This window comes from Lipophrys pholis (genome assembly GCF_963383615.2).
Source record: "Lipophrys pholis genome assembly, chromosome: 21".
Taxonomy (NCBI): Eukaryota; Metazoa; Chordata; class Actinopteri; order Blenniiformes; family Blenniidae; genus Lipophrys; species Lipophrys pholis.
Window position 1 is genome coordinate 24211440 of NC_137649.1, and position 25280 is coordinate 24236719.

The 25280-nt window shown below is 52.5% G+C and overlaps 2 protein-coding genes across 4 annotated transcripts in view; one reads left to right on the plus strand and one right to left on the minus strand.

Moving 5' to 3' along the window:
- Nucleotides 1-311: 311 nt before the first annotated feature.
- LOC308126406 (astacin-like metalloprotease toxin 5) lies at nt 312-3431 on the minus strand. The gene is made up of 13 exons (XM_080490790.1): nt 3069-3431; nt 2421-2469; nt 2048-2098; nt 1926-1976; nt 1775-1822; nt 1654-1704; nt 1542-1588; nt 1398-1467; nt 1215-1329; nt 860-1032; nt 695-776; nt 445-566; nt 312-363 (listed from the first exon to the last, which is right to left on the minus strand). Exons 2-13 carry the CDS (start codon nt 2464-2466, stop codon nt 317-319), a joined length of 903 nt encoding a protein of 300 aa, XP_080346916.1. The 5' UTR covers nt 2467-2469; nt 3069-3431; the 3' UTR covers nt 312-316.
- Nucleotides 3147-25280, plus strand: part of igf2r (insulin-like growth factor 2 receptor) — a gene marked incomplete at its 5' end in the record, with an annotated part of 28001 nt that continues 5867 nt past the window's right edge. For all 3 annotated transcript variants that reach the window (XR_013936440.1, XM_080490788.1, XM_080490789.1), the window contains 44 exons: nt 3147-3280; nt 4981-5120; nt 5328-5446; nt 6206-6304; nt 6429-6561; nt 6799-6910; nt 7136-7244; nt 7669-7828; nt 8023-8212; nt 8297-8400; nt 8830-8994; nt 9254-9394; nt 9477-9632; nt 9711-9848; nt 10324-10474; nt 10550-10718; nt 10808-10923; nt 11133-11292; nt 11519-11695; nt 11797-11892; nt 11974-12075; nt 12402-12564; nt 12638-12814; nt 12911-13057; nt 13337-13515; nt 13814-13901; nt 14437-14652; nt 14883-15013; nt 15097-15200; nt 15534-15667; nt 15776-15972; nt 16123-16249; nt 16380-16508; nt 17040-17202; nt 17335-17443; nt 17639-17720; nt 17819-17952; nt 18038-18187; nt 18708-18866; nt 19164-19374; nt 19757-19909; nt 20466-20700; nt 20785-20924; nt 25111-25228. Coding sequence is in view for 2 of the 3 variants with exons in the window: in XM_080490788.1 (XP_080346914.1) it covers nt 3147-3280; nt 4981-5120; nt 5328-5446; nt 6206-6304; nt 6429-6561; nt 6799-6910; nt 7136-7244; nt 7669-7828; nt 8023-8212; nt 8297-8400; nt 8830-8994; nt 9254-9394; nt 9477-9632; nt 9711-9848; nt 10324-10474; nt 10550-10718; nt 10808-10923; nt 11133-11292; nt 11519-11695; nt 11797-11892; nt 11974-12075; nt 12402-12564; nt 12638-12814; nt 12911-13057; nt 13337-13515; nt 13814-13901; nt 14437-14652; nt 14883-15013; nt 15097-15200; nt 15534-15667; nt 15776-15972; nt 16123-16249; nt 16380-16508; nt 17040-17202; nt 17335-17443; nt 17639-17720; nt 17819-17952; nt 18038-18187; nt 18708-18866; nt 19164-19374; nt 19757-19909; nt 20466-20700; nt 20785-20924; nt 25111-25228 (6317 nt within the window). The remainder of the gene's footprint in view (nt 3281-4980; nt 5121-5327; nt 5447-6205; nt 6305-6428; nt 6562-6798; nt 6911-7135; nt 7245-7668; nt 7829-8022; nt 8213-8296; nt 8401-8829; nt 8995-9253; nt 9395-9476; nt 9633-9710; nt 9849-10323; nt 10475-10549; nt 10719-10807; nt 10924-11132; nt 11293-11518; nt 11696-11796; nt 11893-11973; nt 12076-12401; nt 12565-12637; nt 12815-12910; nt 13058-13336; nt 13516-13813; nt 13902-14436; nt 14653-14882; nt 15014-15096; nt 15201-15533; nt 15668-15775; nt 15973-16122; nt 16250-16379; nt 16509-17039; nt 17203-17334; nt 17444-17638; nt 17721-17818; nt 17953-18037; nt 18188-18707; nt 18867-19163; nt 19375-19756; nt 19910-20465; nt 20701-20784; nt 20925-25110; nt 25229-25280) is intronic.

Sequence of the window (25280 nt, forward strand, 5' to 3'; positions counted from 1 at the left end):
AGCGATTTTGAATAAAAATTATCTAAAACTGGTGAAGTTAAATGGAAAATAACTTTATAGTATAATAACTGGATACATATAACAATTTAATTAAGTTTTTTTCTTTTTACATTTTTTTTCTTTCCATGATGGCAGGTGAGGCACTGCCTCCCCTGACTGCACGTCACTGCTTCCATTACTCCATGGGTTGTTTTTTTTTTTTTTTGGTATTTTGGACTCTTGTCTGCACGTTGTGTTCTACAGACTAAATCTAGAGCTTGTGTTCCGTGTTCCGTGTCAAACCAAAGAGAAGCCAGCACCGAGTCGGCGGCGAGGATCAGAAGGTTTTTATTGAAGCGTTCAGCCGTTCCTTCGTCCGCTGGTCTGAAAGAGGGAAGGTGAGCAGCGTTAGCAGCTTGGCGCCGGTTCGGTTTTCACCACGAAGGACGAAGGGTTTGGTTTTACCGCAGCGGTACAGTCTGTTGAGTTTCTGTACGTCCAGCCGGCTGAGGCCTTTCCTCTGACCGATCCGCACGCCGCTCTGCCGCGCCGACACCGTCGGATTTCCGTCCGCGCTGAAGAAATATCTACAAAGTCCAAACGTTCAGTTTTTACTCAAAGTAGAGCGACTGGAGGTTCTTTTACTTTTGAGGGGCAGAAAAACCGCCCCTCCTGATCAGTACCTGCCCCGGTGAGGGTGGAAGAGGAGACTTACGGTCCGTAGTGCATGATGGAGTCCAGATCGTACGGCAGGTTCAGGGTGTCGCCGGCCATCACCTTAAAGTTTGTTCGTTTCCCTTCGAAGGAAGCAAACAAAGTTGGGACCTCTCGGCTCGGTTCCCTGAAAAGATTCGGTTCCGTCGGAGGTCTGGTTCTTCACCTGGTTTGATGCTGTTCCAGTGGATGGTGATGTAGCGCTCGCGGTCCACGCGGGCGTGTTCATGGTACAGTCCCAAGGCGTGGATCAACTCATGGGCCAGGTTCCCCGCCGTGCACGGCGGGCCGAAATACACCGGCTGGACTCCTCCCCGACACCCGACGGGCGACGCACAGCTGAGGAGGGCAAGAAGAACCGGAAGACGGAACCACCAACACTGACCACGTCACCCTCGCTGATCACTTCAGTCGTGATATTAAAATCTACACAGCAGACGGTCACGTCCCCCCCAGAGGAGGACTGTCCCCCCCCCTCCCTGTGGCGGACCGTCACGTCCCACGGGGAACTGGTCTCTCACCCTTTGCCATTGCGGATGTGGACGTAGTTAAGCTGGTTGCTGCGCCTCTTGAAGCGGATGCAGGTGGCGTCAGCGATCATGTTGAAGGCAGCGAGGACGTCGTTCTGCCGGTGAGCTGAAAGGCAAGAACATCACGACCGGGTCCCTTTGTTCTTCTCAGCAACAAAGTACACGAGTACAAACCCAGATCGTCGCTGATGGAGTAGAAGACGACGGCGTCCTGCCACAGAGTCTGGACGGCGTTCCGGTCCTCCTGCACGGACCCACACCTTCAGTTTTAGAACAACTTTCATTTCATTAAGAGTTCCCTTTGGGTTCTGTCTTTACTGGAATAAGAATGTCTCCTTCCAGGACCATGGCAGAGTTCTCCAGTTCTGTGGAAGAAGCAGCAGATCAGTTCTGTGGTTCCATTGATGGATCGAAGGAGCAGAACCGGTACCTTCCAGAGTCTCGGCACTGTCGTTCCGTCCCACGTCGATCCCCGGAGATCCTGCAGAACCCACAGAGCGTCAGAACAACGCCTCACTCAAAAAGCCTGACCGTAAGAGCTGAGCGCCTACCTGCCACGAGAACGCTTTGGTTCTGGGCGTCGGTCAAAGAACCTCCAGCTGAGAGCAGGAAGAGGAGGGGCGGTCAGGAACACTGGTTCTCCTACCTCACCTGATCCGTGCTGACTTTGTCCTCCTGCCTCACGTTGTTCTCCCGACTCACCTGTGATGTTCTCTGCAGCAGCTGACTGGAGAACCACAGCAGTGCCGTTACCTGCACACAGTCCTTCAATTAGCCGCCAAGCGACAGAGAAAACGTGGTTGACGAGTGCAGCGAGTACCGACCTGACCCAGAGGCCGAGGTTCCCCAGGATGGACTGAAGGCGGCACCAGCAGCTGCACACAGAACATGTGGCGGTTCAGGTTTAGGGAGACCAAGAAAGATTGAGAGTAGTATTTGTATCGGTACCCGGTATTGGCTAGTAGCTGAAGGTTAGTACTTTAGAAAACTAGCATCGGTGTATCACTCATTTTATTTTGGAGATTTTATGTAGGATGGTTGAACCTTTCCAGGTTTAATCAAAGCAAGTAAGATACTTGATTACTTCCTCGGTTCTCTGCGTTCTAATCGTGATATTGTTGGTGGAGCAGTGACACAGCTGGAGGTTCAGAACCCTTCAGGTGCGTTTGTCTCTGAGCCGGGTTGTTCGGGTCGTACCTGCTGAGATGAGGAAGAGGAGCCACATGTTGCTGCTGCACGGCATCACCTGAACAGACAAACACACACCTGATACCTGCTGTGGCGTCACACAGGTGCCTTCACTTTCTGTGATTACCAGCTGTGATAGGCTGAGCTGAGGTCATGTGATCAGATCAGGCAAGGCTTCATGGTAAAGAGCAGAAATTCATCTGGGGTTCCTCCAGGCTGTTATTAATTCATTAATTAGTATTATATATATATATATATATTATATATATATATATATAATTATAATTAATGAATATATATATATATGAAAGTTCATTTGAGACAGTGGGAAAAATAAAACGTTCATGAGACGAACCACTGGGGTCCCTGAACGCCTCTTGTGTAACCTTTTTCCCCACGGCCCCTGAACACCTCTAATGTAAGTTGTTTTTCCCCACGGCCCCTGAACACCTCTAATGTAAGTTGTTTTTCCCCACGGCCCCTGAACACCTCTAATGTAAGTTGTTTTTCCCCACGGCCCCTGAACACCTCTAATGTAAGTTGTTTTTCCCCACGGCCCCTGAACGCCTCTAATGTAAATTTGTTTTTCCCCACGGCCCCTGAACGCCTCTGGCCGTCACGCGGGTCATGTGACCAGGTGTCACATGCCTCCCTCACTTCCTCTGCTGCATCATGTCGTCGTAGCCGCTCGTCTGGCTTCTTTTTCCGCAGCCTGCCGCTCTCCACCGGCTTCCTATGTCGCTTCCGGTTCTCCCGGGGCCCCGCGCCCCTCCGTGGCCGCTGGTCCTTGCCCTCTTCCTGGGCTGCCTGTCGATTCGCTACGCGGCGGCGGAGGACGGAGGTCCGCCGTGGTACCAGGATCTGTGCAGGTAAACACGGAGCGCCCCCCCCCCCCCCCGAAAGTCATGCTCTCGCTCCCTCTCCCTCTCTCTGCCCCTCTCTGCCCCTCTCTCTGCCCCTCTCTCTGCCCCTCTCTCTTTCTCTCTGCCCCTCTCTCTCCCTCTCTCTGCCTCTCTCTCTGCGGTGTTCAGAGGCTGAAGATCCCGCCACAGGGGCCGCGAGGAGTCGCTGCTGAGAACCAGCCTCACTGCCGGTTCTCTGGAAGACACACAGACAAAAACAACCACACACAGAACACCAAATAAACAGACACACGCCCACGACAATATGAACTTTTCTGGAGGAACCGGTTTGTGTCGGTGTCAGAGTGAGACCGGAAGCAACAGGAGTTAGCCCTGAAGCTAAACAGGAAGTGACTGTAGTCCAAGCTAATGCTAATGTTAATGCTATTCACGGCTAACTCCCTGCACTTGACAAGAGCTCAGGACTGGTTCTGTGATTCTGTGGTTCTCTGGTTCTGTGGTTCTCTAGTTCTGTGGTTTTCTGGTGCGCTAGTTCCTTATTCTAGTTCTGTTGCTCAGAGCTTTCTAGTATTGGTTCTCCACTGACTGGAGCTGAAAGTGACGTTCTACTAAGACTTTACATACTTTGTTGATTCCTGGACACTCTCTACACCATGACGGTCCCTGGTCCTAACGTCACGGTCCCTGGTCCTAACGTCACGGTCCCTGGTCGTAAGGTTCCTCTAACGTCACAGTCCCTGGTCCTAACGTTCCTCTAACGTCACGGCCCCTGGTCCTAACGTCACGGCCCCTGGTCGTAACGTTCCTCTAACGTCACGGTCCCTGGTCCTAACGTTCCTCTAACGTCACGGCCCCTGGTCCTAACGTCACGGCCCCTGGTCCTAAGGTTCCTCTAACGTCACGGCCCCTGGTCCTAAGGTTCCTCTAACGTCACGGCCCCTGGTCCTAAGGTTCCTCTAACGTCACGGCCCCTGGTCCAAACGTTCCTCTAACGTCACGGTCCCTGGTCCTAACGTCATGGTCCCTGGTCCTAACGTCATGGTCCCTGGTCCTAACGTTCCTCTAACGTCACGGCCCCTGGTCCTAACGTCACGGCCCCTGGTCGTAAGGTTCCTCTAACGTCACAGTCCCTGGTCCTAACGTTCCTCTAACGTCACGGCCCCTGGTCCTAACGTCACGGCCCCTGGTCGTAACGTTCCTCTAACGTCACGGTCCCTGGTCCTAACGTTCCTCTAACGTCACGGCCCCTGGTCCTAACGTCACGGCCCCTGGTCCTAAGGTTCCTCTAACGTCACGGCCCCTGGTCCTAAGGTTCCTCTAACGTCACGGCCCCTGGTCCTAAGGTTCCTCTAACGTCACGGCCCCTGGTCCAAACGTTCCTCTAACGTCACGGTCCCTGGTCCTAACGTCACGGTCCCTGGTCCTAACGTTCCTCTAACGTCACGGTCCCTGGTCCTAACGTCACGGTCCCTGGTCCTAACGTCACGGTCCCTGGTCCTAACGTTCCTCTAACGTCACGGTCCCTGGTCCTAACGTTCCTCTAACGTCACGGCCCTTCATCTTTTGATGTTTTGGTTCTGAACTCAAATGAGAACGTGTGATAATGTTAAGCTTTTTGAAGAACTCTTTCATGAAAAGCCAAACTCGCGGTGCATAGAGGTGTGGAACTGTTCTGGACCTGACGTAGGTTCTGCTCTGTGTTCCAGTTACAAATGGGAGGCCATGGATCACGAGAACCGGGTCAAGTACACACTGAGGCTCTGTGCCTCCTCTCCGCCCGCCGGGTGCGGGTCCGACGCCGCCGCCTGCGCTAGAGAACTCGACAGTGGCGTGGAAGAGTCTGTCGGTGAGTGTGGATCCTCGTAGCTTTGAGAACAGCGGAGGAACGACTTTCTGCTGCTGCATCGAATGAGATCCACCAGGGGGCGCCACTTAGTGTGTGTGTGTGTGTGTGTGTGTGTGTGTGTGTGTGTGTGTGTGTGTGTGTGTGTGTGTGTGTGTGTGTGTGTGTGTGTGTGTGTGTGTGTGTGTGTGTGTGTGTGTGTGTGTGTAGGTGAGCTGAACCTACAGAAGCTCTCCGATTCGGTGCTCGACTTCAACAGTACCAAGAAATGTCCTGAAAGTTCAAACACAATCCAGACCAGCATCAGTTTCCAGTGTGGAAAGACCATGGTAACACACACACACACACACACACACACACACACACACACACACACACACACACACACACACACACACACACACACACACACACACACACACACACACACACAGAGTTGGGAGGGTGAAACTTTCATAGAATGAAAGAGGAAACAAACGGAGACACTTTGAATGTTTTTCTGCTTCATCGTCACGAGACGACGATCAAAGTCCAGCTTGACTTTCTGAAGGACACGTGACTCGATCCTAAAGACACACGACACGCAGCAGTGAAACTCTGGAACACAGGAGGGTGATCAGGAACATAACCACACTAAGTAGTCTTATGACTCATTGGCCTGGTTTATAGACTAGTTACACTGGATTATAGACTAGTTAGAATGGGTTTCAGACTAGTTGGACTGGGTTAGAGACTGGTGGGACTTGGTTATAGACTGGTCACACTGGGTTATAGACTAGTTTGACTTGGTTATAGACTAGTCACACTGAATTATAGACTAGTTTGACTTGGTTATAGACTAGTTTGACTTGGTTATAGACTAGTCACACTGAATTATAGACTAGTTTGACTTGGTTATAGACTAGTCACACTGAATTATAGACTAGTTTGACTTGGTTATAGACTAGTTTGACTTAGTTATAAACTAGTTGGATTACACATACACACCCACTAGTCGCACTGGGTTATAGACTAGTCAGTCTGGGCTATAAACCAGTCACACTGGGTCTGACATTGTGTGACCTGTGTCCCCTGGCGTGTCTCTTCAGGGGACTCCAGAGTTCGTGGCCGTGTCTCAGTGTGTGCACTACTTTGAGTGGAAGAGCTACACCGCCTGCAAGAAGGGCACCTTCAAACCACACAAGGAGGTAGGCGGAGCCACAAAGACCCAGGGTCTGGTCCAGGGTCTGGGCCAGGGTCTGGTCCAGAGTTTAAAGTTACGGTTGACGGTGATGATGATGATGATGATGAAGCTGATGCTGCTCTCAACAGGTCCCCTGCGCCGTGTTTGACTCGGACGGGAAGAAACACGACCTGAGTCCTCTGATCAGACTCGGGGATGGATATCTGGTGGACGACGGAGACGACGCCGTGGACTTCTACATCAACGTCTGCCGCAGCCTCAGTGAGTCTCTGAGGGACCACGAGTCCAACAAGTCACCCATGTCCAACAAGTCTAAATGTCCAACAGGTTCCAAATAGTCTTTGCAGAAGTGTTGGATCTTTTTGAAATGTAACTTGAAAACATTTTAAAGTTTTTGTTGAATTTTAAGATAAAACGAGCAGATTGGATGTTGTGTCAAAATGCTAATGGTGCTAACGTGGCTAACGGTGCTAACCCCAGCTCCTCTACCTACGCCAGACGCTCCAGAGAAGTCGTGTCCAGATGGATCGGCCGCCTGCCTTGTCTCCGCTCAGGGCTCCTTTGGGATGGGAGCCCCCACCACGCCGCTGGAGCTTCTATCTGGGGACAGGTTAGCTGATAGCTTAGCATTGCTTAGCATCGGTCGTCACTTTGACAGCCATCCACTTGTTCCTGGAACGTAGAATGAATGTTCTAGAACAGAAATCTTCAACCTGCAGCTCTGGAAAAAAGGGAGAAACAAGAAAACATGACAGTCTGGACTCTGGTCTCTGTTCTGGTCCCTGATCTGGTCCCTGGTCTCTGTTCTGGTCTCTGCTCTGGTCTCTGGTCTCAGTCTCAGGTTACAGTACGAGGTTTCCTCAGACGCTCCTCGTCCAGAACGTTGTAACAACCACCAGCCGGCCGTCACCGTTACATTGGTCTGTCCTTCCAGCAGACGTCCGGTGAGTCCCTGTCTCACTCTACTGTTTCACTCTCCTGTCTCACACTACTGTCTCACACTTTGTCTCACTCTGTCTCACACTTGGTAACTCTACTGTCTCACACGTTGTCTCACTCTCCTGTCTCACGCTCTGCCTCACTCTACGGTCTCACGCTCTTCCTCACTCTACTGTCTCACTCTCCTGGTCTCTACTGTCTCACACGTTGTCTCACGCTCTGCCTCACTCTACGGTCTCACGCTCTGCCTCACTCTACGGTCTCACGCTCTTCCTCACTCTACTGTCTCACTCTACTGTCTCACATGTTGTCTCACGCTCTGCCTCAATCTACTGTCTCACGCTCTTCCTCACTCTACTGTCTCACTCTCTTCCTCACTCTACTGTCTCACTCTCCTGGTCTCTCCTGTCTCACTCTCTGGTGTGGCAGGGCAGCGCCCCGAAGATGACGGCGGACTCAAACTGTCGGTTCGAGGTTTTGTGGGTGACGGAGTTCGCGTGTCACCGAGATTATCTGGAGAGTCACAGCTGCAAGCTGAGCAGCGAGCAACACGACGTCGCCATCGACCTGACGCCGCTGATGCTGAGCTGTGAGTCCCTCTGGAACATGAGGAACATCTCCGGACATCTGGAACATCTCCACATGTTCCAAACGTTTCCTCATGTTCCAAACATCTCCACACGTCTGGAACATCTCCCTGTCTAGGACATCTCCAGACTGGAACATCTTGAGAGTTTGTGGAACATCTTCAGGTGTTTGGAACATCTTGAAATGTCTTTGCAGCCACAGACCATCCGTACTACGCCCACTCGGGGCCGAGTGACGGACCTGACAGCTACGTGTTCTACCTGAACGTGTGCGGCAGGATCCCGTCGTCCGAGTGTGGAGAAGATCCCTTCGTGTCGTCCTGCCAGGTGAAGAAATCTAAAGACATGAAGAAAATTGCTGGAAAGTTCCAGAACCAGACTCTCCGGTAAGCCTCTAGAGAACGCCACAGGGAGACGTTCCACGGCTCTGTCTGCTCGCGACACGTCACATGTTCTCCGCTCCTCTGCAGGTACTCGGACGGAGATCTGATGCTCATCTATCCAGATGGGAGCACATGTTCCTCAGGGTTCCAGAGGATGACCATCATCAACTTCAAGTGCAACAAGACTGCAGGTCAGTGGACATTCCTCTGGAGGTTCCTCTGGTTACCCTGATGTTCCTCTGGTTCCACTGTAGACGTTCCTTTAGTTTCTCTGTCGGCATTTCTCTGGTTCCTCTAAGGATGTTTTTCTGGTTCCTCAGGAGGTTCCTCTGGTTCCTCTGAGGATGTTTCTCTGGTTCTTCTGGTTCCACTGTAGGCGTTCTTCTAGTTTCTGTTTTGAGGTTCCTCTGAGGATATTTCTCTGGTTCCTCTGAGGACGTTCCACTGTAGAGGTTCCTCTGTTTCTTCTGAGGACGTTTCTCTGGTTCCACTGTAGAGGTTCCTCTGGTTTCTCTGTTGGGATTCGTCTGGTTCCTCTGTGGAGGTTCCCCTCTGGAGGTTGTTGGCATTAACCCCTTGGTGGCAGCAGACTCATGGAGATGTTCTCCGGTGTTCTGTAGATAACGGTGGACGGGGGAGTCCGGTGTTCTCGGGCGAGACGGACTGCACTTACCTGTTCGACTGGGAGACGTCGTTCGCCTGCGTGAAGGAGAAGGAGGATCTGCTGTGTCTCCTGAGAGACGGAACTCGACGCTACGATCTGTCGGCCCTCACACGGTACCCTGGTGAGACACCCCCCCCACACACACACACACACACACACACACACACACACACACACACACACACACACACACACACACACACACACACACATGCGCGGTACCCTGGTGAGATGTTCAACATCAAAACTTTGTTGTGTGAACGTGAAGCTGTTCTGAAACGAAGACGTAACAACGCTGCGTTTTGACTTGACTTTGTGATGTCATGGAAATGGGCTCTCAGTGTGTTGTGTGTTTCTACCTGTGCCCGGTTCCGGTCCAGGTTCCGACCTTTCGGAGAACTGGGAGGTTGTGGACTCCAGCAAGAATTCGGACTTCCGTTACTTCATGAACGTCTGCCACAAAGTTCTCCTGACGGGGGGGGCCGCCGGCTGCCCGCCGGACGCCGCTATCTGTGGCGTGGGTAAGACTGAGGGGGGTCTGTGGAGGGCTGAGGGGGGGCTCTGTGGAGGTCTGTGATGTTCTGACAGTGTTCTGTGTTCTAGATGAGAAGAACGTGTCCCTCAGCCTGGGCAGCTTCCTGACCCCCCCCCAGCACAGTGGGGGGGCCACAGACCTCCGCCTTGTGTACTCGGAGGGAAGTCTCTGTCCAGACCGGAAGAACCGGATCTCCAGCATCCTCACACTCCGATGTAGACCAGGTCAGGTTCCCCTCAACATGTCCTCCTCTGGTCCAACATGTCCTCTTCTGGTCCAACATGTCCTCCTCTGATCCTCAGGAGATGTGGACAGCGCTCCAGTCCTCCGGAGAGTCTCCTCCGATCGTTGTCTCTACGAGCTGGACTGGTTCACTTCGGCCGCCTGTGTCTTGACCAGAGTCCAAGGACACGACTGCAGGGTGGAGGATGCCACTGCTGGTAGAGAGACACTGAGACAGAGAGAGAGAGAGAGAGAGAGAACGAGAACATATGCCAGGCATTTAGAGGCACTGTGACACGAAAGAACATGGTTATATAGAAGCAGACCCCTGGTACTCCAGAAATCCAACATCACCTTATTAAAGCTGCTAGCATCAGTAGCTTCTATAGCGCCACCTGGAGCATGGAGTCTGCCATTGTTGTGGTTATTAGGACAACATTTAAAAAAATTATATACAAAATTTGTGGCTCCGAAAACGCCGCCTCATGTGGATGGTTGGACAAAATGGTGTGTTTACATAAATTAGCGTTCTGGTGTGGACGGCCCTGAGACAGACTGACAGACATTCTCACACACACACACACACACACACACACACACACACAGACAGATGTGTGTGGGGTTTCTAACTGGGTGCTTTTTATCCCCGCCCCCCTGTGGTCTCTCTTGTCCCCCCCCCCCCCCCCCCCCCAGGCCTGTCCTTTGACCTGTCCCCGCTCTCCAAACCTCTCGGCGATTACTACAAGGTGACGAGCAGCAGCTACGACTTCTACATCAACGTGTGCGCTCCACTGAGCGCTGCCTCGTGTCCCTCCGGCGCCGGCGCCTGTCAGGTGGCGTCCAGGTGAGGACCCGCCCCCTCGGACCGCCGCGGACTCGACCGGGGCCCGGACTTGACTCTGTGGTCTCTCCTCTGCAGCTCGTGGAGTCTCGGCCAGGCAAACTCGTACCTGACATACTACGACGGCCTGATCCAGCTGAGCTATGCTAACGGCTCGCGCTACAACAACCAGCAGCACACACTGCGCTCCACACTCATCTCCTTCCTCTGCGACCCCGACGCCGGACCTGGAGTGCCCCAGTTCCAGGTAAGACACCTCCCTGAGCCCCCTCATCCACCCACTCACCCTCGAGGGTCCCCCGGCAGGCAGACTCTCACCGTGTCGTCCCGCCGCAGGAGGAAGACGACTACACCTACAACTTCCGCTGGTACACGACCTACGCCTGTCCACAGAGACCACACGAGTGTCTGGTGACCGACCCCGAGACCCGCGACCAGTACGATCTGTCCAGGTGAGACAGGAAGTGGATCCTCCTCACTTCCTGGTTAACACAGGAAGTGACACCAGTTCACTTCCTGCTAAGACAGGAAGTGGATCCGCTTCACTTCCTGGACCAGTCCCATCTATCCAAGTGAAAGGGGAAGTGACACTGGGATGTGGACGCCAGGTGTTCCTCAGGGTCCTGTCCTCAGACCTCATCTGTTGTCTCGCCCCCTCCAGCCTGTCTCGCCCCACGTCCAGCAGCAACTGGCAGGCCATGGACCTATCGGACGGCTCGGACCTGAAGAAGTTCTACATTAACGTGTGCCGACCGCTCAGTCCTGTGCTGGGCTGTGACGCGAACGCGTCGGTGTGCCAGATGAAGTACGTCACGGACAAGGTGCGGTTCTGCAATCCACAAACTGTGGCTAATGCTAATGCTAAAGACAACTGTCTTCCTATTGGCATGTATTAAATTAAATTTTTATTAATTCAAATTTATTAAATCAAGTGCTGCAGTTAGCAATATCCTGTATCTGCTGGTAGCATTAGCTTAGCAATAGCCCGTGAGGAGCTGAGGCATCCTCTCAGAGGGTTCTAACCACTGTCCCGGACTCGGTGCTCAGGGTTTTCCACAGGAAGTGGTCTCCATCAAGAACCTGGGCGTCTCCAAGCGCGGTCCCATCATCGAGTCCCGAGACAGAGTTCTGCTGGAATTCTCCGATGGGTCCGAGTGCACGACGGACGGACAGAAGCTGTCATACAGTACACGCCTGCACCTGGTGTGCTCCAGAGGAGGCGTGGTCAGTGTGTGTGTGTTTTACTGTGTGTGTGTGTGTGTGTGTCTGTTACTCACCCCCCCCCCCACCGGGCTCACTGTGATTCTTGGCTCTGCCCCCTCCAGTCTTCAGGTCCCCGGTTTCTGATGTTCCAGAATTGCACCGCAACCCTCATGTGGGAGACCCGAGCGGCGTGCGCCATCACAACCTCCAAGAACAAAGTGAGTACCCCTCCACCTTTCTCTTCCAGAGTATCCCACTACTCTACTGCAGGTAATAGATTACTTTGATTCCTGTGTCAGAGCTGCACCGTGGTGGACCCGAACACCGGCTTCGAGTACGACCTGAACCGCCTAGCCTCCAGAACCGGCTACAAGGCGTCTGGGAACAACAAGGATTTCCTGGTAGGAACAGATGGCCAGTTAGCTTTAGCATTAGCGATAGCTGTCATCTGAAGAGGAAAGCAAATGGAGCTCATGATAATGCTAACAGCTTATTGTTTTCAAGTTTAACGAGCGCAATGATTAACTAATTGAGCATCACGTAGCGTTAGCATTAGCCAGAACAGATGTAGGTCATGCTAATGCTAAAGGCAACTGAGGGTTTATTGTGTTCACCGGCGACAAAACCAAAGTTAAATACACTTGGCGTCAGTTTGCATTAGCATCAGCCAGAGCTTTTCCGAGTCGCGATGATGCTAATGCTAAGCTAAGGCGGTTACTGGCCTCAGGTGAACATCTGCGGCGAGGTGGCGCAGTGCGGAGCCGGGGTGGCGGGCTGTGAGCTGGAGAACGGCGTTCCTTTGAGCCCAGTGGGCGTGGAGCGAAGCCTGCAGTACTCCACCGATGGCGTCCTGAAGCTGACCTACAAGGGTCCGCTGGACGACCCCACAGGTACCACACGCCGCTATCCGTTAGCCACGTTCCACACGTTCTGTCCTGTTTGACACACTGCCTCCGTCCTCAGCCACCCGGGACACCTTCACCGTCGACTTTGTGTGCGACACGAACGCTCACCCGGGTTCCCTGAAGCTGGTGCGAGAAGACATGAGCACGCTGTCGACGCACGTGGTCCATGACGTTCTGTTTGAGTTCTCCACGGCTCTGGTCTGCACGCCGGCGACGGTAGACTGCAGGATCTCAGGTGAAGAACCACAGAGAAATCCACAAGAATGCTCAAAGTTCTCATGCTTCTCAACCTTCCTCTTGTAATGACCTTTGTTTGTCCTACGATCTCCAGATTCCCACGGTAACGAGTACGACCTGAGCCACCTGACGCGGAACGCCGATGACAGCCCGTGGATTCCCATCGACACCGATGCGGTCTCACGGCGCAAGTTTTATATCAACGTCTGCAAACCACTGCCGACCCTGAAGGACTGTCCAGGTATGAGAAGTTCTCCTCGTAGAACCGTCATCTGACAAGCTGGTCTTCTGTCCCTTTGTTGGATGTTTGTTCCTTCAATCTGACACTGAGCTGAATTTAGCTCGAAGAAGGAACACGTGTGTTCGGTTCCTCTGTGAACCAGCTCTAGAAAAACATCATTTGACGAAGCCACTTTAAAATGTTGACTTGTTGTGAAGATACAGTTGCGTATCATCTGAGTGAAGCCGCTCGAGAACGTTTCCAGTTCACTTCTGAACAGGTTCTGTGTGTGTTCTTCAGTGGGTCCGCTGGGTGCCTGCGGTCTCATCGATGGGAAGAGTTCCAACCTGGGCTACGTCCAGTCGGGCCCGCAGATCGCGGAGGACGGTTCAGTTAGCATCGTGTACCTCAATGGAGACCCTTGTGGAACCTCGTCACGCTACACCACACGCATCATCTTCCAGTGTGACGACACGCCGGTTAGTCAACGTGGAACATCCACAGAACACTGTGGCACCTTGACATAGAACACTGCGGAATCTTTACACAGAACACTGCAGAACCTTGACACAAAACACTGTGGAACCTTAACGCTGAACTTATAGGAACCTTAACACCGAACATAGCAGAACCTTAACACTGAACAACGTGGAACCATATCACGGAACACGGTGGAACATTAACACAGAGCAAAGATGTCGTTGCATGGACTCTTTTTTTCCCACAATAATCTGGAATGTTGTAGCGCACACGCTGAGTGTTCTGTGTGATTTCCAGGGTTCTCCCATGTTAGACCGGCAGGACGGCTGTGAATTCGTCTTCGTCTGGAGAACGTCTGAGGCCTGTCCAATCAGGAAGGCTCGAGGTAGTAACCCGTGCACCAACAGAACCAACCCAAAGGAGATGAACCTATGGTTCCGTCTCTTTAACCCTTCATCTCATTGTTTTATCGAGATTAGCCAGTTAGCGTTATGATAAGCAACGTTTGGTCACATCTCTTTGATTTTATGTCGTGTTCCCACGACAACGTTTCAAGTGAAAACGCATCGTTTGTGTGTTTTTGTTTCACAGTAGTTTCACTTTTACACAACAGCTGAAGTGCTGAAAACAATGCAGTTTTCATGTTGGGCCACAAGATGGTGCTGTTGTTTCTGCCGTGAGACCAAATACACACATGCAGCAGAGAACATGAAGCTCTAAACATGAACACTGGGAGAACACAGACATTCTAGGGGACAGACCATCAAGTTGGATTGTTATTATGGTGACTGTCAAAATAAAAGTACCAAGTCCCAGGAGAACATGGACTGGGAGGTTGTAAACGTCAGACTGGTTCTAAGCGTCGGATCGGTTCTAAATGCGGCCCCGGTTCCAAACGTGGTCCTGTCTCATCTCTGCAGGTGACAACTGTCGCGTCCGCGACCCGAAGAGCGGTTACGAGCTGGACCTGAGTCCCCTGAAGGGGCACGACTACCCCGTCACCCCCCCGGGCCAGAAGTACACCTACCACCTGTCGGTGTGCGGTGCGCTGCAGAGCCGCGTGTGCACGCATAAAGACACAGGCGTCGAGTCGGTGGCGTCCTGCCAGGTGGAAGGAGACAGCCACAAGATTGCAGGTACGCTACTCCTGAAACTGGAACCCCGAAACCAATATGGAACCCAGTCTAATAACCCCCCCCCCATCGTTCCCCCTGCCCCCCCATGTTCCCTACGCCCCCCTATGTTCCCTGCGTTCCCTAAATCCCCCTATGTTCCCCACGTTCCATCCGTCTCCCTATGTTTCCCCTCGTCCGCCATGTTCCCTCCATCCCCCCACGTTCCCCCCCACCCCGCCGTCTCTCTGCAGGAATGTCCTCACAGGTCCTGGACTACGTCGGAGACCAGATCATCCTGAACTACACTGGAGGAGAAACGTGTCACCGAGTCTACCAGAGATCCACACAGATCCACTTCTCCTGCCACCCAGACCAGAACCCTGTGAGAACCCCCCCCACAAGGACACACACACACATGCACCATGCATACACACACACACAGTTCTGAGTGTGTCTCTGTTCTAGGGAGAACCTGAGTTCATCAAGGAGACAGCAGACTGCACCTACCTGTTCAGCTGGAGCACCGCCCTCGCCTGTCTGCCTGTCAGAACCTCCAGCTGCTCCTACAAGTAAGTCCTCCTCTTGGGTCAGGGGTCTAGAGGGGGTCCAGGGGTCCAGATGGGGTCAGGGCTCTAGAGGGGGTCATGGTTCTAGAGAGGGTTCTGAACTCTGGTGCTGAAGACATCCTGAACAGAACCTCCAGCACTGAGATGTTCCTCTGTTGAACTTTGTCTCCTTGAGGGGGCGCCAGAGGTCACAGTCCAGACAAGCCCAGACTAAGCAGATCCTGCTCAGTTGGGTTGAAGCAGCCTGGAGTCTCCAGAGAACCTTTGAAAGGTTCTAGATGGACGGGTATGGACTGTGATTGGACTGAAGCGTGACTCTGGGTTCTGTGTCCTCAGCGACGGTCAGGGACTCTCCTACGACCTGTCCCCCCTGGCTCTGGAATCCAACAACTGGGAGGTGGAGGTCTCCACACAAAGCTCCTCCAGGCGCTTCTACATCAACGTGTGCCGGTCTCTGGTCCCACAGGGAGGTCAGTACCTGAGCTTCCGGGTCCCTGGATCTGCTGGTCCAGCTGGACTCCCACCAGGTAACTGCCTGGTTTTGACCCCGACTGACTCGAGTTCCTGGCCCCCTCCAGGTTCCTGGGCGTGTCCATCCAGCGCGGCGTCCTGCATGAACGATGGCAAGGACTATGTGAGTCTAGGCCAGGTGAAGTCTGGACCCTCTTGGGAAGGAACCGTCCTGAAGCTGCAGTACAGCAGTGGACAGACGTGTCCTGACGGCAGCCGCAACAAGACCAGCATCGTCCGCTTCAAGTGCGACAAGGACAAAGTGGTGAGAGACCCGACGAGACGAGACGTGTAGAGACTAGACGAGGAGTGTAGCGATGGGATGGGACATGTAGGTTCTGTGTTTTCTGTCCTCACATGGTTCGTTCAGTGAGGACCTTTGGTTCCGGCAGTGAAGACTCTCTCTGTCTTCCAGGATTCTCGTCCCACTCTGATCTCAGAGATCGAGGACTGTGTCTTCACCTTCCTGTGGTTAACAGCTGCTGCCTGTCCTCTGAACACCACGGAACAGGACCAGTGCCGAGTCCAGAACCCGGCCACAGGTACACACAGTACACTCAGTACTACACGCTATGGAACAGGGCGACTGATGGTTCTGATGTTCCAGGTGGTTCTTTTTCTGATGTTTTAGCTGCTTCTGGTTCTGATGTTCCAGCTGGTTCTGTTCCTCAGGTCGTCTCTTCGACCTCAACGCCCTCTTCAAAGATGGCGGCTACAGCGTGATGGACCAGAACCTGAAAAGAAGGTTCTACCTCAACGTTTGCGGAGAAACGAAGGAGGGAGGCTGCAGCCCCGGAACCGGTACCACACACACACACACACACACACACACACACACACACACACACACACACACACACACACACACACACACACACACAGTCTTAATGAGTTAGTGTATTACAGCAGTGGGAGCTCGCGGTCCTCCGTCAATCATTGGACGAAGTGAAACTCGTCTGACGCACAAACTACGTTTCATCGCCAAACAGTAACAAACGTCTCAGGTTTTGTTGAACTAAATGCTAACTGATGTGAAACGAGGAGCCGCTCCGTCTGGAAGTCGTCCGGACGGAAACAAACGTGGAGCTTAGCTAGCGCACTTGTTAGCCTGTTAGCTTGTTAGCTAAACACTGGAGTTCTGAGGAGAAAAGTTCAAACTGTGTGTGTGTGTGTGTGTGTGTGTGTGTGTGTGTGTGTGTGTGTGTGTGTGTGTGTGTGTGTGTGTGTGTGTGTGTGTGTGTGTGTGTGTGTGTGTGTGTGTGTGTGTGTGTGTGTGTGTGTGTGTGTGTGTGTGTGTGTGTGTGTGTGTGTGTGTGTGTGTGTGTGTGTCAGCGGTGTGTATCAGTGACTCGTCCTCGCTCCCGGTGAGCGGCGGTCAGGTGAACAGGAAGTTGTCGTACCGAGACCAGGTGGTGGAGCTGACCTACGAAGGAGGAAGTCCCTGCGCTGCAAACCCCGCCCTCAAACACAAGACCATCATGCACTTCATCTGCAGGTAGGAGCTCAACACACACGGACACACACCTGTCGCATCTCTACACACATCTGAGTACACACATCTGAGTACACACATCAACACACCGGTGAACTCACCGCAACACACATCTGTGTGTGTGTGTGTGTTTAGGCCTCCCAGCATGAGCTCGGCCCCCCCTCAGCCGGTCCTGATCCACTCCAGCGCTGAGACCTGCACACACTTCTTCTCTGTGCACACGGCGCTGGTCTGTGAGCATCCGGTGAGTCTGAACCACGTAGAACCATGAAGAACCACCATGACCCCTGATGTGGGACGACCGAGACACACGAGACGACATACTATCTGACCTCCACTTGTTTTTATTTGTCTTATGTAATAACTTTCTGCGTTCTCCGAACGTCGTCTTTGAGAACGTGTGTGAGGTTCTCAGCTTTGACTCCGCCTCTTTCTGCAGGTCACATGTTCAGTGCAGAACGGCTCCGCCCTCATCGACCTGACACCCCTCATCCACGTCAACGGGTTCTACTCTGCCACAGGTGGGTGGAGAACACACACACACACTCACACTCACACTCACACTCACACTCACACTCACACACACACTCACACACACTCTCTCTCTCCGGTGTTCCAGATGACTCTGTGGAGGACGGTAATGCATCTCCAGACTTCTTCATCAACGTGTGTCAGCCTCTGAACCCGATCCCCGGCGTGGCCTGTCCTCCTGGAGCCGCCGTTTGCATGGACCCTGAGCAGGGACCCCCCGTGGTGAGGAGTACACACACACTACACACTCTGAGTTACACATTGTAGACACTTTATGAACACTGTGTGTGTGTGTGTGTGTGTTCAGGACATCGGGCGGACCACCAGTGGTCCAGAAATCAGTGGAACCAGCGGTCTGGTGTCCATCAGCTACCGCAGCACCACACCATGTTCTGAAGACCCGTCACAGAACTACACCTCCACCATCGTGTTCGTGTGTCAGAGAGGCCTGCAGCTGGTCAGTTCCTCTTCCCAGGATCCAACTGGGTTCTACCCAGGGTTCTTCTCAGGGTTCCTCCCAGCAGGGTTCCTCCCAGGGTTCCTCCCAGCAGGGTTCCTCTCAGGGTTCCTCCCAGCAGGGTTCCTCCCAGCAGGGTTCCTCTTAGGGTTCCTCCCAGCAGGGTCCAACAGGGTTCTATCCTCGTTTCCCCTCAGGGTACCTCACAGCAGGGTCTAACAGGGTTTCCCAGGGTTCCTCTGAGGGTACATTACAGCGTTTCCAACTGGGTTCCACCCAAGTTCTCTTTGAGTTTTATAAAACCAGCAATGCCGCTAGCGTCGGAGCATGAGACTCGTTCTAATCATTCCCCCATGAATCATCACGAGTGTAGAGTCCAAGTCAGTTCCTGGTTCTATCGAGCAGAACGCTGTAGGTTACATAGAAAAGTTTTCCTTGTATGAAAACTGAGTGATGTTGTTGATGTTCCACAATAATCTGATCTGTGTTCTCTGTCCCGGTGGGGGGTCTGGGTCTGCAGGGGTCTCCTCGGATGTTGTCGGGGACGGCGTGTCACTTCCTGTTTGAGTGGGCGACGCCACTGGTGTGTTCGGACGCGACACAGACCAGCGGCTGCACACTGAGCGACTCGCAGCTGCAGTTCACCTTCAACCTGACGGCGCTGTCAGGGCAGGAGCAGGTGAGGGGCGGGGCAGGGAGGGGGCAGGAGCAGGTGAGGGGGCGGGGCAGGGAGGGGGCAGGAGCAGGTGAGGGGGCGGGGGGGGTGGGATCCAGGCGGGGGTCAAGGTGCCATTAAGGTGTGGCTCTTGGCCGGAGTGTGATCCTGGTTTGAGTCCAGCATGGTTTTGGGTTCGGATCTTGTTTCAGGCTCTGGTTTGGCTCCAGGTTGGGGTCTGATCCTGGTTCGGGTCCGTTCTGGGATTAGGTCCTGGTTCGGGTCCTGGCGCTCCACTGAACTAGCAATCCTGTGTTCCAGGTGCAGACTGGTTCCGGCTCGTACCTCATCAATGTGTGTGGCTCGGTGTCCGATCCAGCCTGCAAGCAGAGCGCCGTGTGCCGGATCCAGGGGACCGGAACGGACCGGAATGCCTCGTCCTTCGGCCTCAGCTCCGCCATGGTCATGGACTTCAAACACGAGGAGCAGGCGGTTCTGATGCAGTACAGCGGAGGAGACCCATGTCCACCAGGTATTCAATGTCCACCAGGTACCCCCCTGTCCACCAGGTACCCCCCCATCCACCAGGTACCCCCCCGTCCACCAGGTACCTCCCCGTCCACCAGGTACCCCCCCATCCACCAGGTACCCCCCTGTCCACCAGGTACCTCCCTGTCCACCAGGTACCTCCCCACCCACAAACGTGGCTCATGAGCCAAAACGGGAACTCAAACACATGTTCTACACATGGGTTCTACTTTACGAGGACTTTAACTCCTGTGTGTGTGTGTGTGTGTGTGTGTGTGTGTGTGTGTGTGTGTGTGTGTGTGTGTGTGTGTGTGTGTGTGTGTGTGTGTGTGTGTGTGTGTGTGTGTGTGTGTGTGTGTGTGTGTGTGTGTGTGTGTGTGTTGCAGTGACCACTGAGGGGGTGGAGTGTGTGTTTCCCTTCACCTTCTTGAAGAAGTCGTACTCCTCGTGCACCTCAGACGGTCGGACCGACGGTCGCAGCTGGTGCGCTACCACCGCCGACTACGACTCGGACCAGCGCTGGGGCTTCTGCAGCTCAGGTGTGTGTTCTGTTCCCCACTCATTACACTGTCCCCCCTTCATCGTACCGTCCCTCCTTCATCGTACCGTCCCTCCTTCATCGTACCGTCCCTCCTTCATCGTACCGTCCCTCCTTCATCGTACCGTCCCCCCTTCATCGTACCGTCCCCCCTTCATCGTACCGTCCCTCCTTCATCGTACCGTCCCTCCTTCATCGTACCGTCCCTCCTTCATTGTACCGTCCCCTGTTCATCGTACCGTCCCTCCTTCATCGTACCGTCCCTCCTTCATTGTACCGTCCCCTGTTCATCGTACCGTCCCTCCTTCATCGTACCGTCCCTCCTTCATCGTACCGTCCCTCCTTCATCGTACCGTCCCTCCTTCATTGTACCGTCCCCTGTTCATTGTACCGTCCCTCCTTCATTGTACCATCCCCTGTTCATCGTACCGTCCCCTGTTCATCGTACCGTCCCCCCTTCATCGTACCATCCCCCCTTCATTGTACCACCCACCGTTCATCGTACCGTACCCCCTTTGTTAAACCTCTCCCCCTTCATCATGTTCTGTCCTCCTCAGCCTTAGGACAGCGTCGGTCCTCCATCCTGTTCAGCTGCGATGAGTCGGCGGGTCGAGGTTCTCCGGTTCTACTATCAGAGACGTCCGGCTGCTCGACCATGTTCCAGTGGCGGACGGCGTCGGCGTGCCCCCCAAAGAAGATGCTGTGCGAGCTGGTGAGCCGACACATGACCTTCAACCTGCGGCCGCTGTCCTCGCTCACCGAGCCGTGGAAGTTCAGCCACAGAGGAGACGCGTGAGTTCCTTCAGGTCTCGACAGCGGTTCCCCGCTATCCAGCCATTGTCTCGCCCCCCCTCACGTCCCCCGTTCTGTCTGTAGGTACTACATCAACCTGTGTCAGGGGGTCCACGGGGGGCTGAACGGCTGCCCGAAAGGCGCCACCGTGTGCCGGCGCTCTGCGTCCGGAGGGAGGACCCACACTCTGGGACGGGTCTACACCCAGACCCTGAGCTACGCTGGTGAGGGAATGCGGTTCTACACTGGTTCTACATGGGTTCTACACACAGGTTCTAAACAGGTTCTGCACAGGTTCTACACACAGATTGTACACAGCTTCTACATAGATGTTCTGCCGTTCTACACACAGGTTCTGAACAGGTTCTGCACAGGTTCTACACACAGTTTCTACAGGTGTTGTAGTTTTATTTTGACAGTCATCGTAATAACAATTCAATTCAGTTTTATTTGTAAAGCTCTAAATCACATCAACAAACATCTCAGAGCCTCTTACAATGATAGAGAACAACAGAACCCAACTAAACCTTCCAGAGTCTCTTACAATGATGGAGAACAACAGAACCCTACTAAACCTTCCAGAACCTCTTACAATGATAGAGAACAACAGAACCCAACTAAACCTTCCAGAGTCTCTTACAATGATGGAGAACAGAACCCAACTAAACCTTCCAGAACCTCTTACAATGATAGAGAACAACAGAACCCAACTAAACCTTCCAGAACCTCTTACAATGATAGAGAACAACAGAACCCAACTAAACCTTCCAGAACCTCTTACAATGATAGAGAACAACAGAACCCAACTAAACCTTCCAGAGCAGCAGATGGAACAAGCAACAGTGGAAACCAGGAAGAACTCCCTCTCAGGAAGAACAGTTCATAAGAAGTCCCTCTTCAGGAAGAAAGGGGGCGGAGCCTAGACTCTGGAAGGGGGGGGGGGCATCCACCTTGACCGGTTGGGGGGAGAAGTACATGGGATAGGACAGGGAGAGAGAGGAATAGAAGAGGGAGAGAGAGGAATAGAAGAGGGAGAGAGAGAGGAATAGAAGAGGGAGAGAGAGGAATAGAAGAGGGAGAGAGAGAGGAATAGAAGAGAGAGAGAGAGAGGAATAGAAGAGGGAGAGAGAGGAATAGAAGAGGGAGAGAGAGAGGAATAGAAGAGGGAGAGAGAGGAATAGAAGAGGGAGAGAGAGAGGAATAGAAGAGAGAGAGAGAGGAATAGAAGAGGGAGAGAGAGAGGAATAGAAGAGAGAGAGAGAGGAATAGAAGAGAGAGAGAGGAATAGAAGAGGGAGAGAGAGAGGAATAGAAGAGGGAGAGAGAGAGAGGGATAGAAGAGGGAGAGAGAGAGGAATAGAAGAGGGAGAGAGAGAGGAATAGAAGAGAGAGAGAGGAATAGAAGAGAGAGAGAGAGAGGAATAGAAGAGGGAGAGAGAGAGAGGGATAGAAGAGGGAGAGAGAGAGGAATAGAAGAGGGAGAGAGAGAGGAATAGAAGAGAGAGAGAGAGGAATAGAAGAGGGAGAGAGAGAGGAATAGAAGAGAGAGAGAGAGAGGAATAGAAGAGGGAGAGAGAGAGAGGGATAGAAGAGGGAGAGAGAGAGGAATAGAAGAGGGAGAGAGAGAGGAATAGAAGAGAGAGAGAGAGGAATAGAAGAGAGAGAGAGAGAGAGAGGCAGACAGGACAGAGAAGTACAAATACTAAGAAAAGTCTATGATGAGCGTTGGTCTGATGAAGAACCAATCTCAGTCTGGAGTTTAAGGGCCGTGCCGTTGCGGTGGGGTCCCGGTGCTGTGGGGGGGTCCCGGTGTTGTGGGGGGGTCCCGGTGCTGTGGGGGGGTCCCGGTGCTGTGGGGGGGTCCCGGTGCTGTGGGGGGTCGGGTAGTAGGACCGTGGTAACTCCACTCTGGGAGTCTTGGGTCTGATCCCCTGGATCCTGCTCCCCTCCTGTCAGGATCTGGTGGCTCCAGTAATGTTGTTACACAGAGAGAAAGAAAGAAAGACAAGAAACAGAAGCTCCAAATGTAGAGTTCCTCCCTTTAACGGGAGAGAGGAAATCCCCTCAGCAGTCTAGGCCTAGAGCAGCTCAACTTAGTGCTCCTATTTTATTCCTAATGAGAAGCTCTATCAAAGAGGAAGCTTTTTAGTCTCCTCTTAAATAAACTAATGGTGTGGGCCCTTCGGACCGAGGCTGCTAGTTGATTCCAGAGTAAAGGAGCCATATGGCTGAAACTCCTGCCTCCTCTTTTACTTTGAAGGACTTTAGGGATTACCAACAGTCCTGCATCCTCAGAGCCAAGGGCTCGTGGAGGGTGAGACCCTTCTAGAAGTTTCTCCATATAGGACGGAGCCTGGTGATGAAGAGTTTTAGATGTGATCAGAAGGATGTTGAATTCTATTCTAGATTTGATGTGAAGCCAGTGTAAGGATGCTAAGACTGGGGAGATGTGCTCTCTTCTTCCAGTTCTGGTTAGTAAACCTGCAGCAGCGTTCTGCTCTAGCTGGAAGATCCTAACAGAGGAGTTTGGACATCCTGACATTAGGGAGTTACAATCATCTCATCTTCAAGTCACAAAGGCAGGAAGCATTTGTTCTGCATCTTTGAAGGACAAGAAGTTTCTCATTTTTGCAATATTCCTTAGATGGAAGAAGGCTGTCCTGGAGACATGTTTAACATGGGACATAAAGGACAGATCCTGATCAGAAATAACACCCAGGTTCCTAATATCACTGTTAGAGGTTAAGGTAATATTATCTAAGGTAATCAGACTATCTGAAAAGTAATCCCTGAGCTTTTTAGGACCTAGGATTAGAACCTCAGTCTTGGATGTGTTGAGCATTAAGAAGTTGATAGACATCCAGGACTTAACGTCCCTGAGGCAGGACTCTAGTTTAACAAGTTGGTCGGCCTGATTGGCTTTAACTGATAAATAGAGCTGAGTATCATCTGCATAACAATGAAAGTTAATGTTGTGTTTCCTAATTATATTTCCGAGTGGTAACATCTAGAGATTAAACAATATGGGTCCGAGGACGGAGCCTTGTGGTACTCCACACAGGACCCCTTCATGCATTGAAGATTTGTTATTTACATGAACAAATTGAAAGCGGTCAGATAAATATGATTTAAACCAGTTTAAGGCTAAGTTTTTAATGCCGACGGCATCTTCTAATCTCCTTAAGAGTATATTATGATGGACAGTATCAAATGGAGTACTAAGGTCCAGAAGAAGTAAAGCAGATAGAAGAGCTCTATCTGAGGCCATTAGAAGGTCATTAGTAACTTTTAGCAGTGCAGTCTCTGTACTGTGGTTCATTCTGAAGCTGGACTGAAGGTCCTCTAACAGATTATTCTCCTGCAGATAATCCTGGAGTTGTTTAGCCACTACTTGCTCCAGAACCTTTGACAGGAAAGGAAGGTTGGAGATGGGCCTGTAGTTTGAGAGAAGGCTTGTGTCTAAGTTTGGCTTCTTAATGAGAGGTTTAATAACTGCTAGTTTAAAGGATTGGGGCACATAGCCTATTGATAGAGACTGGTTAATAATTACCAGTATAGAATTATTAATTAGTGGCAGTGCCTCTTTCAGAATTCTAGTTGGAATTGGGTCCAACAGGCTAGTAGTTGGTTTAGCAGAAGAAATAAGGGAGTTTAGTTGGACTAGTTGTATTTGCTGAAAGCATTCCAGATGACTGTTAGGTTTAACCAGTTCCTCAGACTCGGCCTCGCCTCTAGTGCTACAGTAAAGCTCCAGGTCACAGGTCCCCGAGTCAGGAACTGAGGTGGAGGTGGAGCTAAACATCTGACATCTGGAGGAGAGGAGGGGGACGCCACGACGAGACGGGAGCTAATAGGAGCTAATAGGAGCTAATAGGAGCTAAAACAGAGAGAAACTGGAAGGGAGTCTCCTTTTGGGTTTAGGGATCCGGTTCTTTCCGTCCAGTAGTTGGTTGTAGCCGCTCACCTGCTCTGGGCACCGCTCACCTGCTCTGGGCACCGCTCACCTGCTCTGGGCACCGCTCACCTGCTCTGGGCACCGCTCACCTGCTCTGGGCACCGCTCACCTGCTCTGGGCACCGCTCACCTGCTCTGGGCACCAATCCAACTTGGTGGTTTTATTTTGACAGTCACTGTAATAACAATCCAACTTGGTGGTTTTATTTTGACAGTCACCGTAATAACAATCCAACGGTGTGTGTGCTTTCAGTACTAAAACAGCACCAACTAGTGGACCAACATGGTAACTGCATCACAGTTTTTGCCGTTTCCAGTGAATCGGACATTGTTTTCAAAACTTTCCTGAATGGAAAAAGGCCAAACGATGTGTTTTTACTAGAAAGGTCGTCGTGTGAACGTGACGGAGCAGAAGGCGATTCTAGCCTCGTAGCTCTAACGTCTTTCTCACACGCAGATGGAAACATTTTGGTGAGCTACTCGGCCGGAGACGAAGTCTGCGGGAACGGCGTGAAGGCGAAGACGGTGATCCAGCTGAGCTGCGGCACCACGATGGGACACCCGGCACTCCTCAGGTAACACACACACACACACACACACACACACACACACACACACACACACATT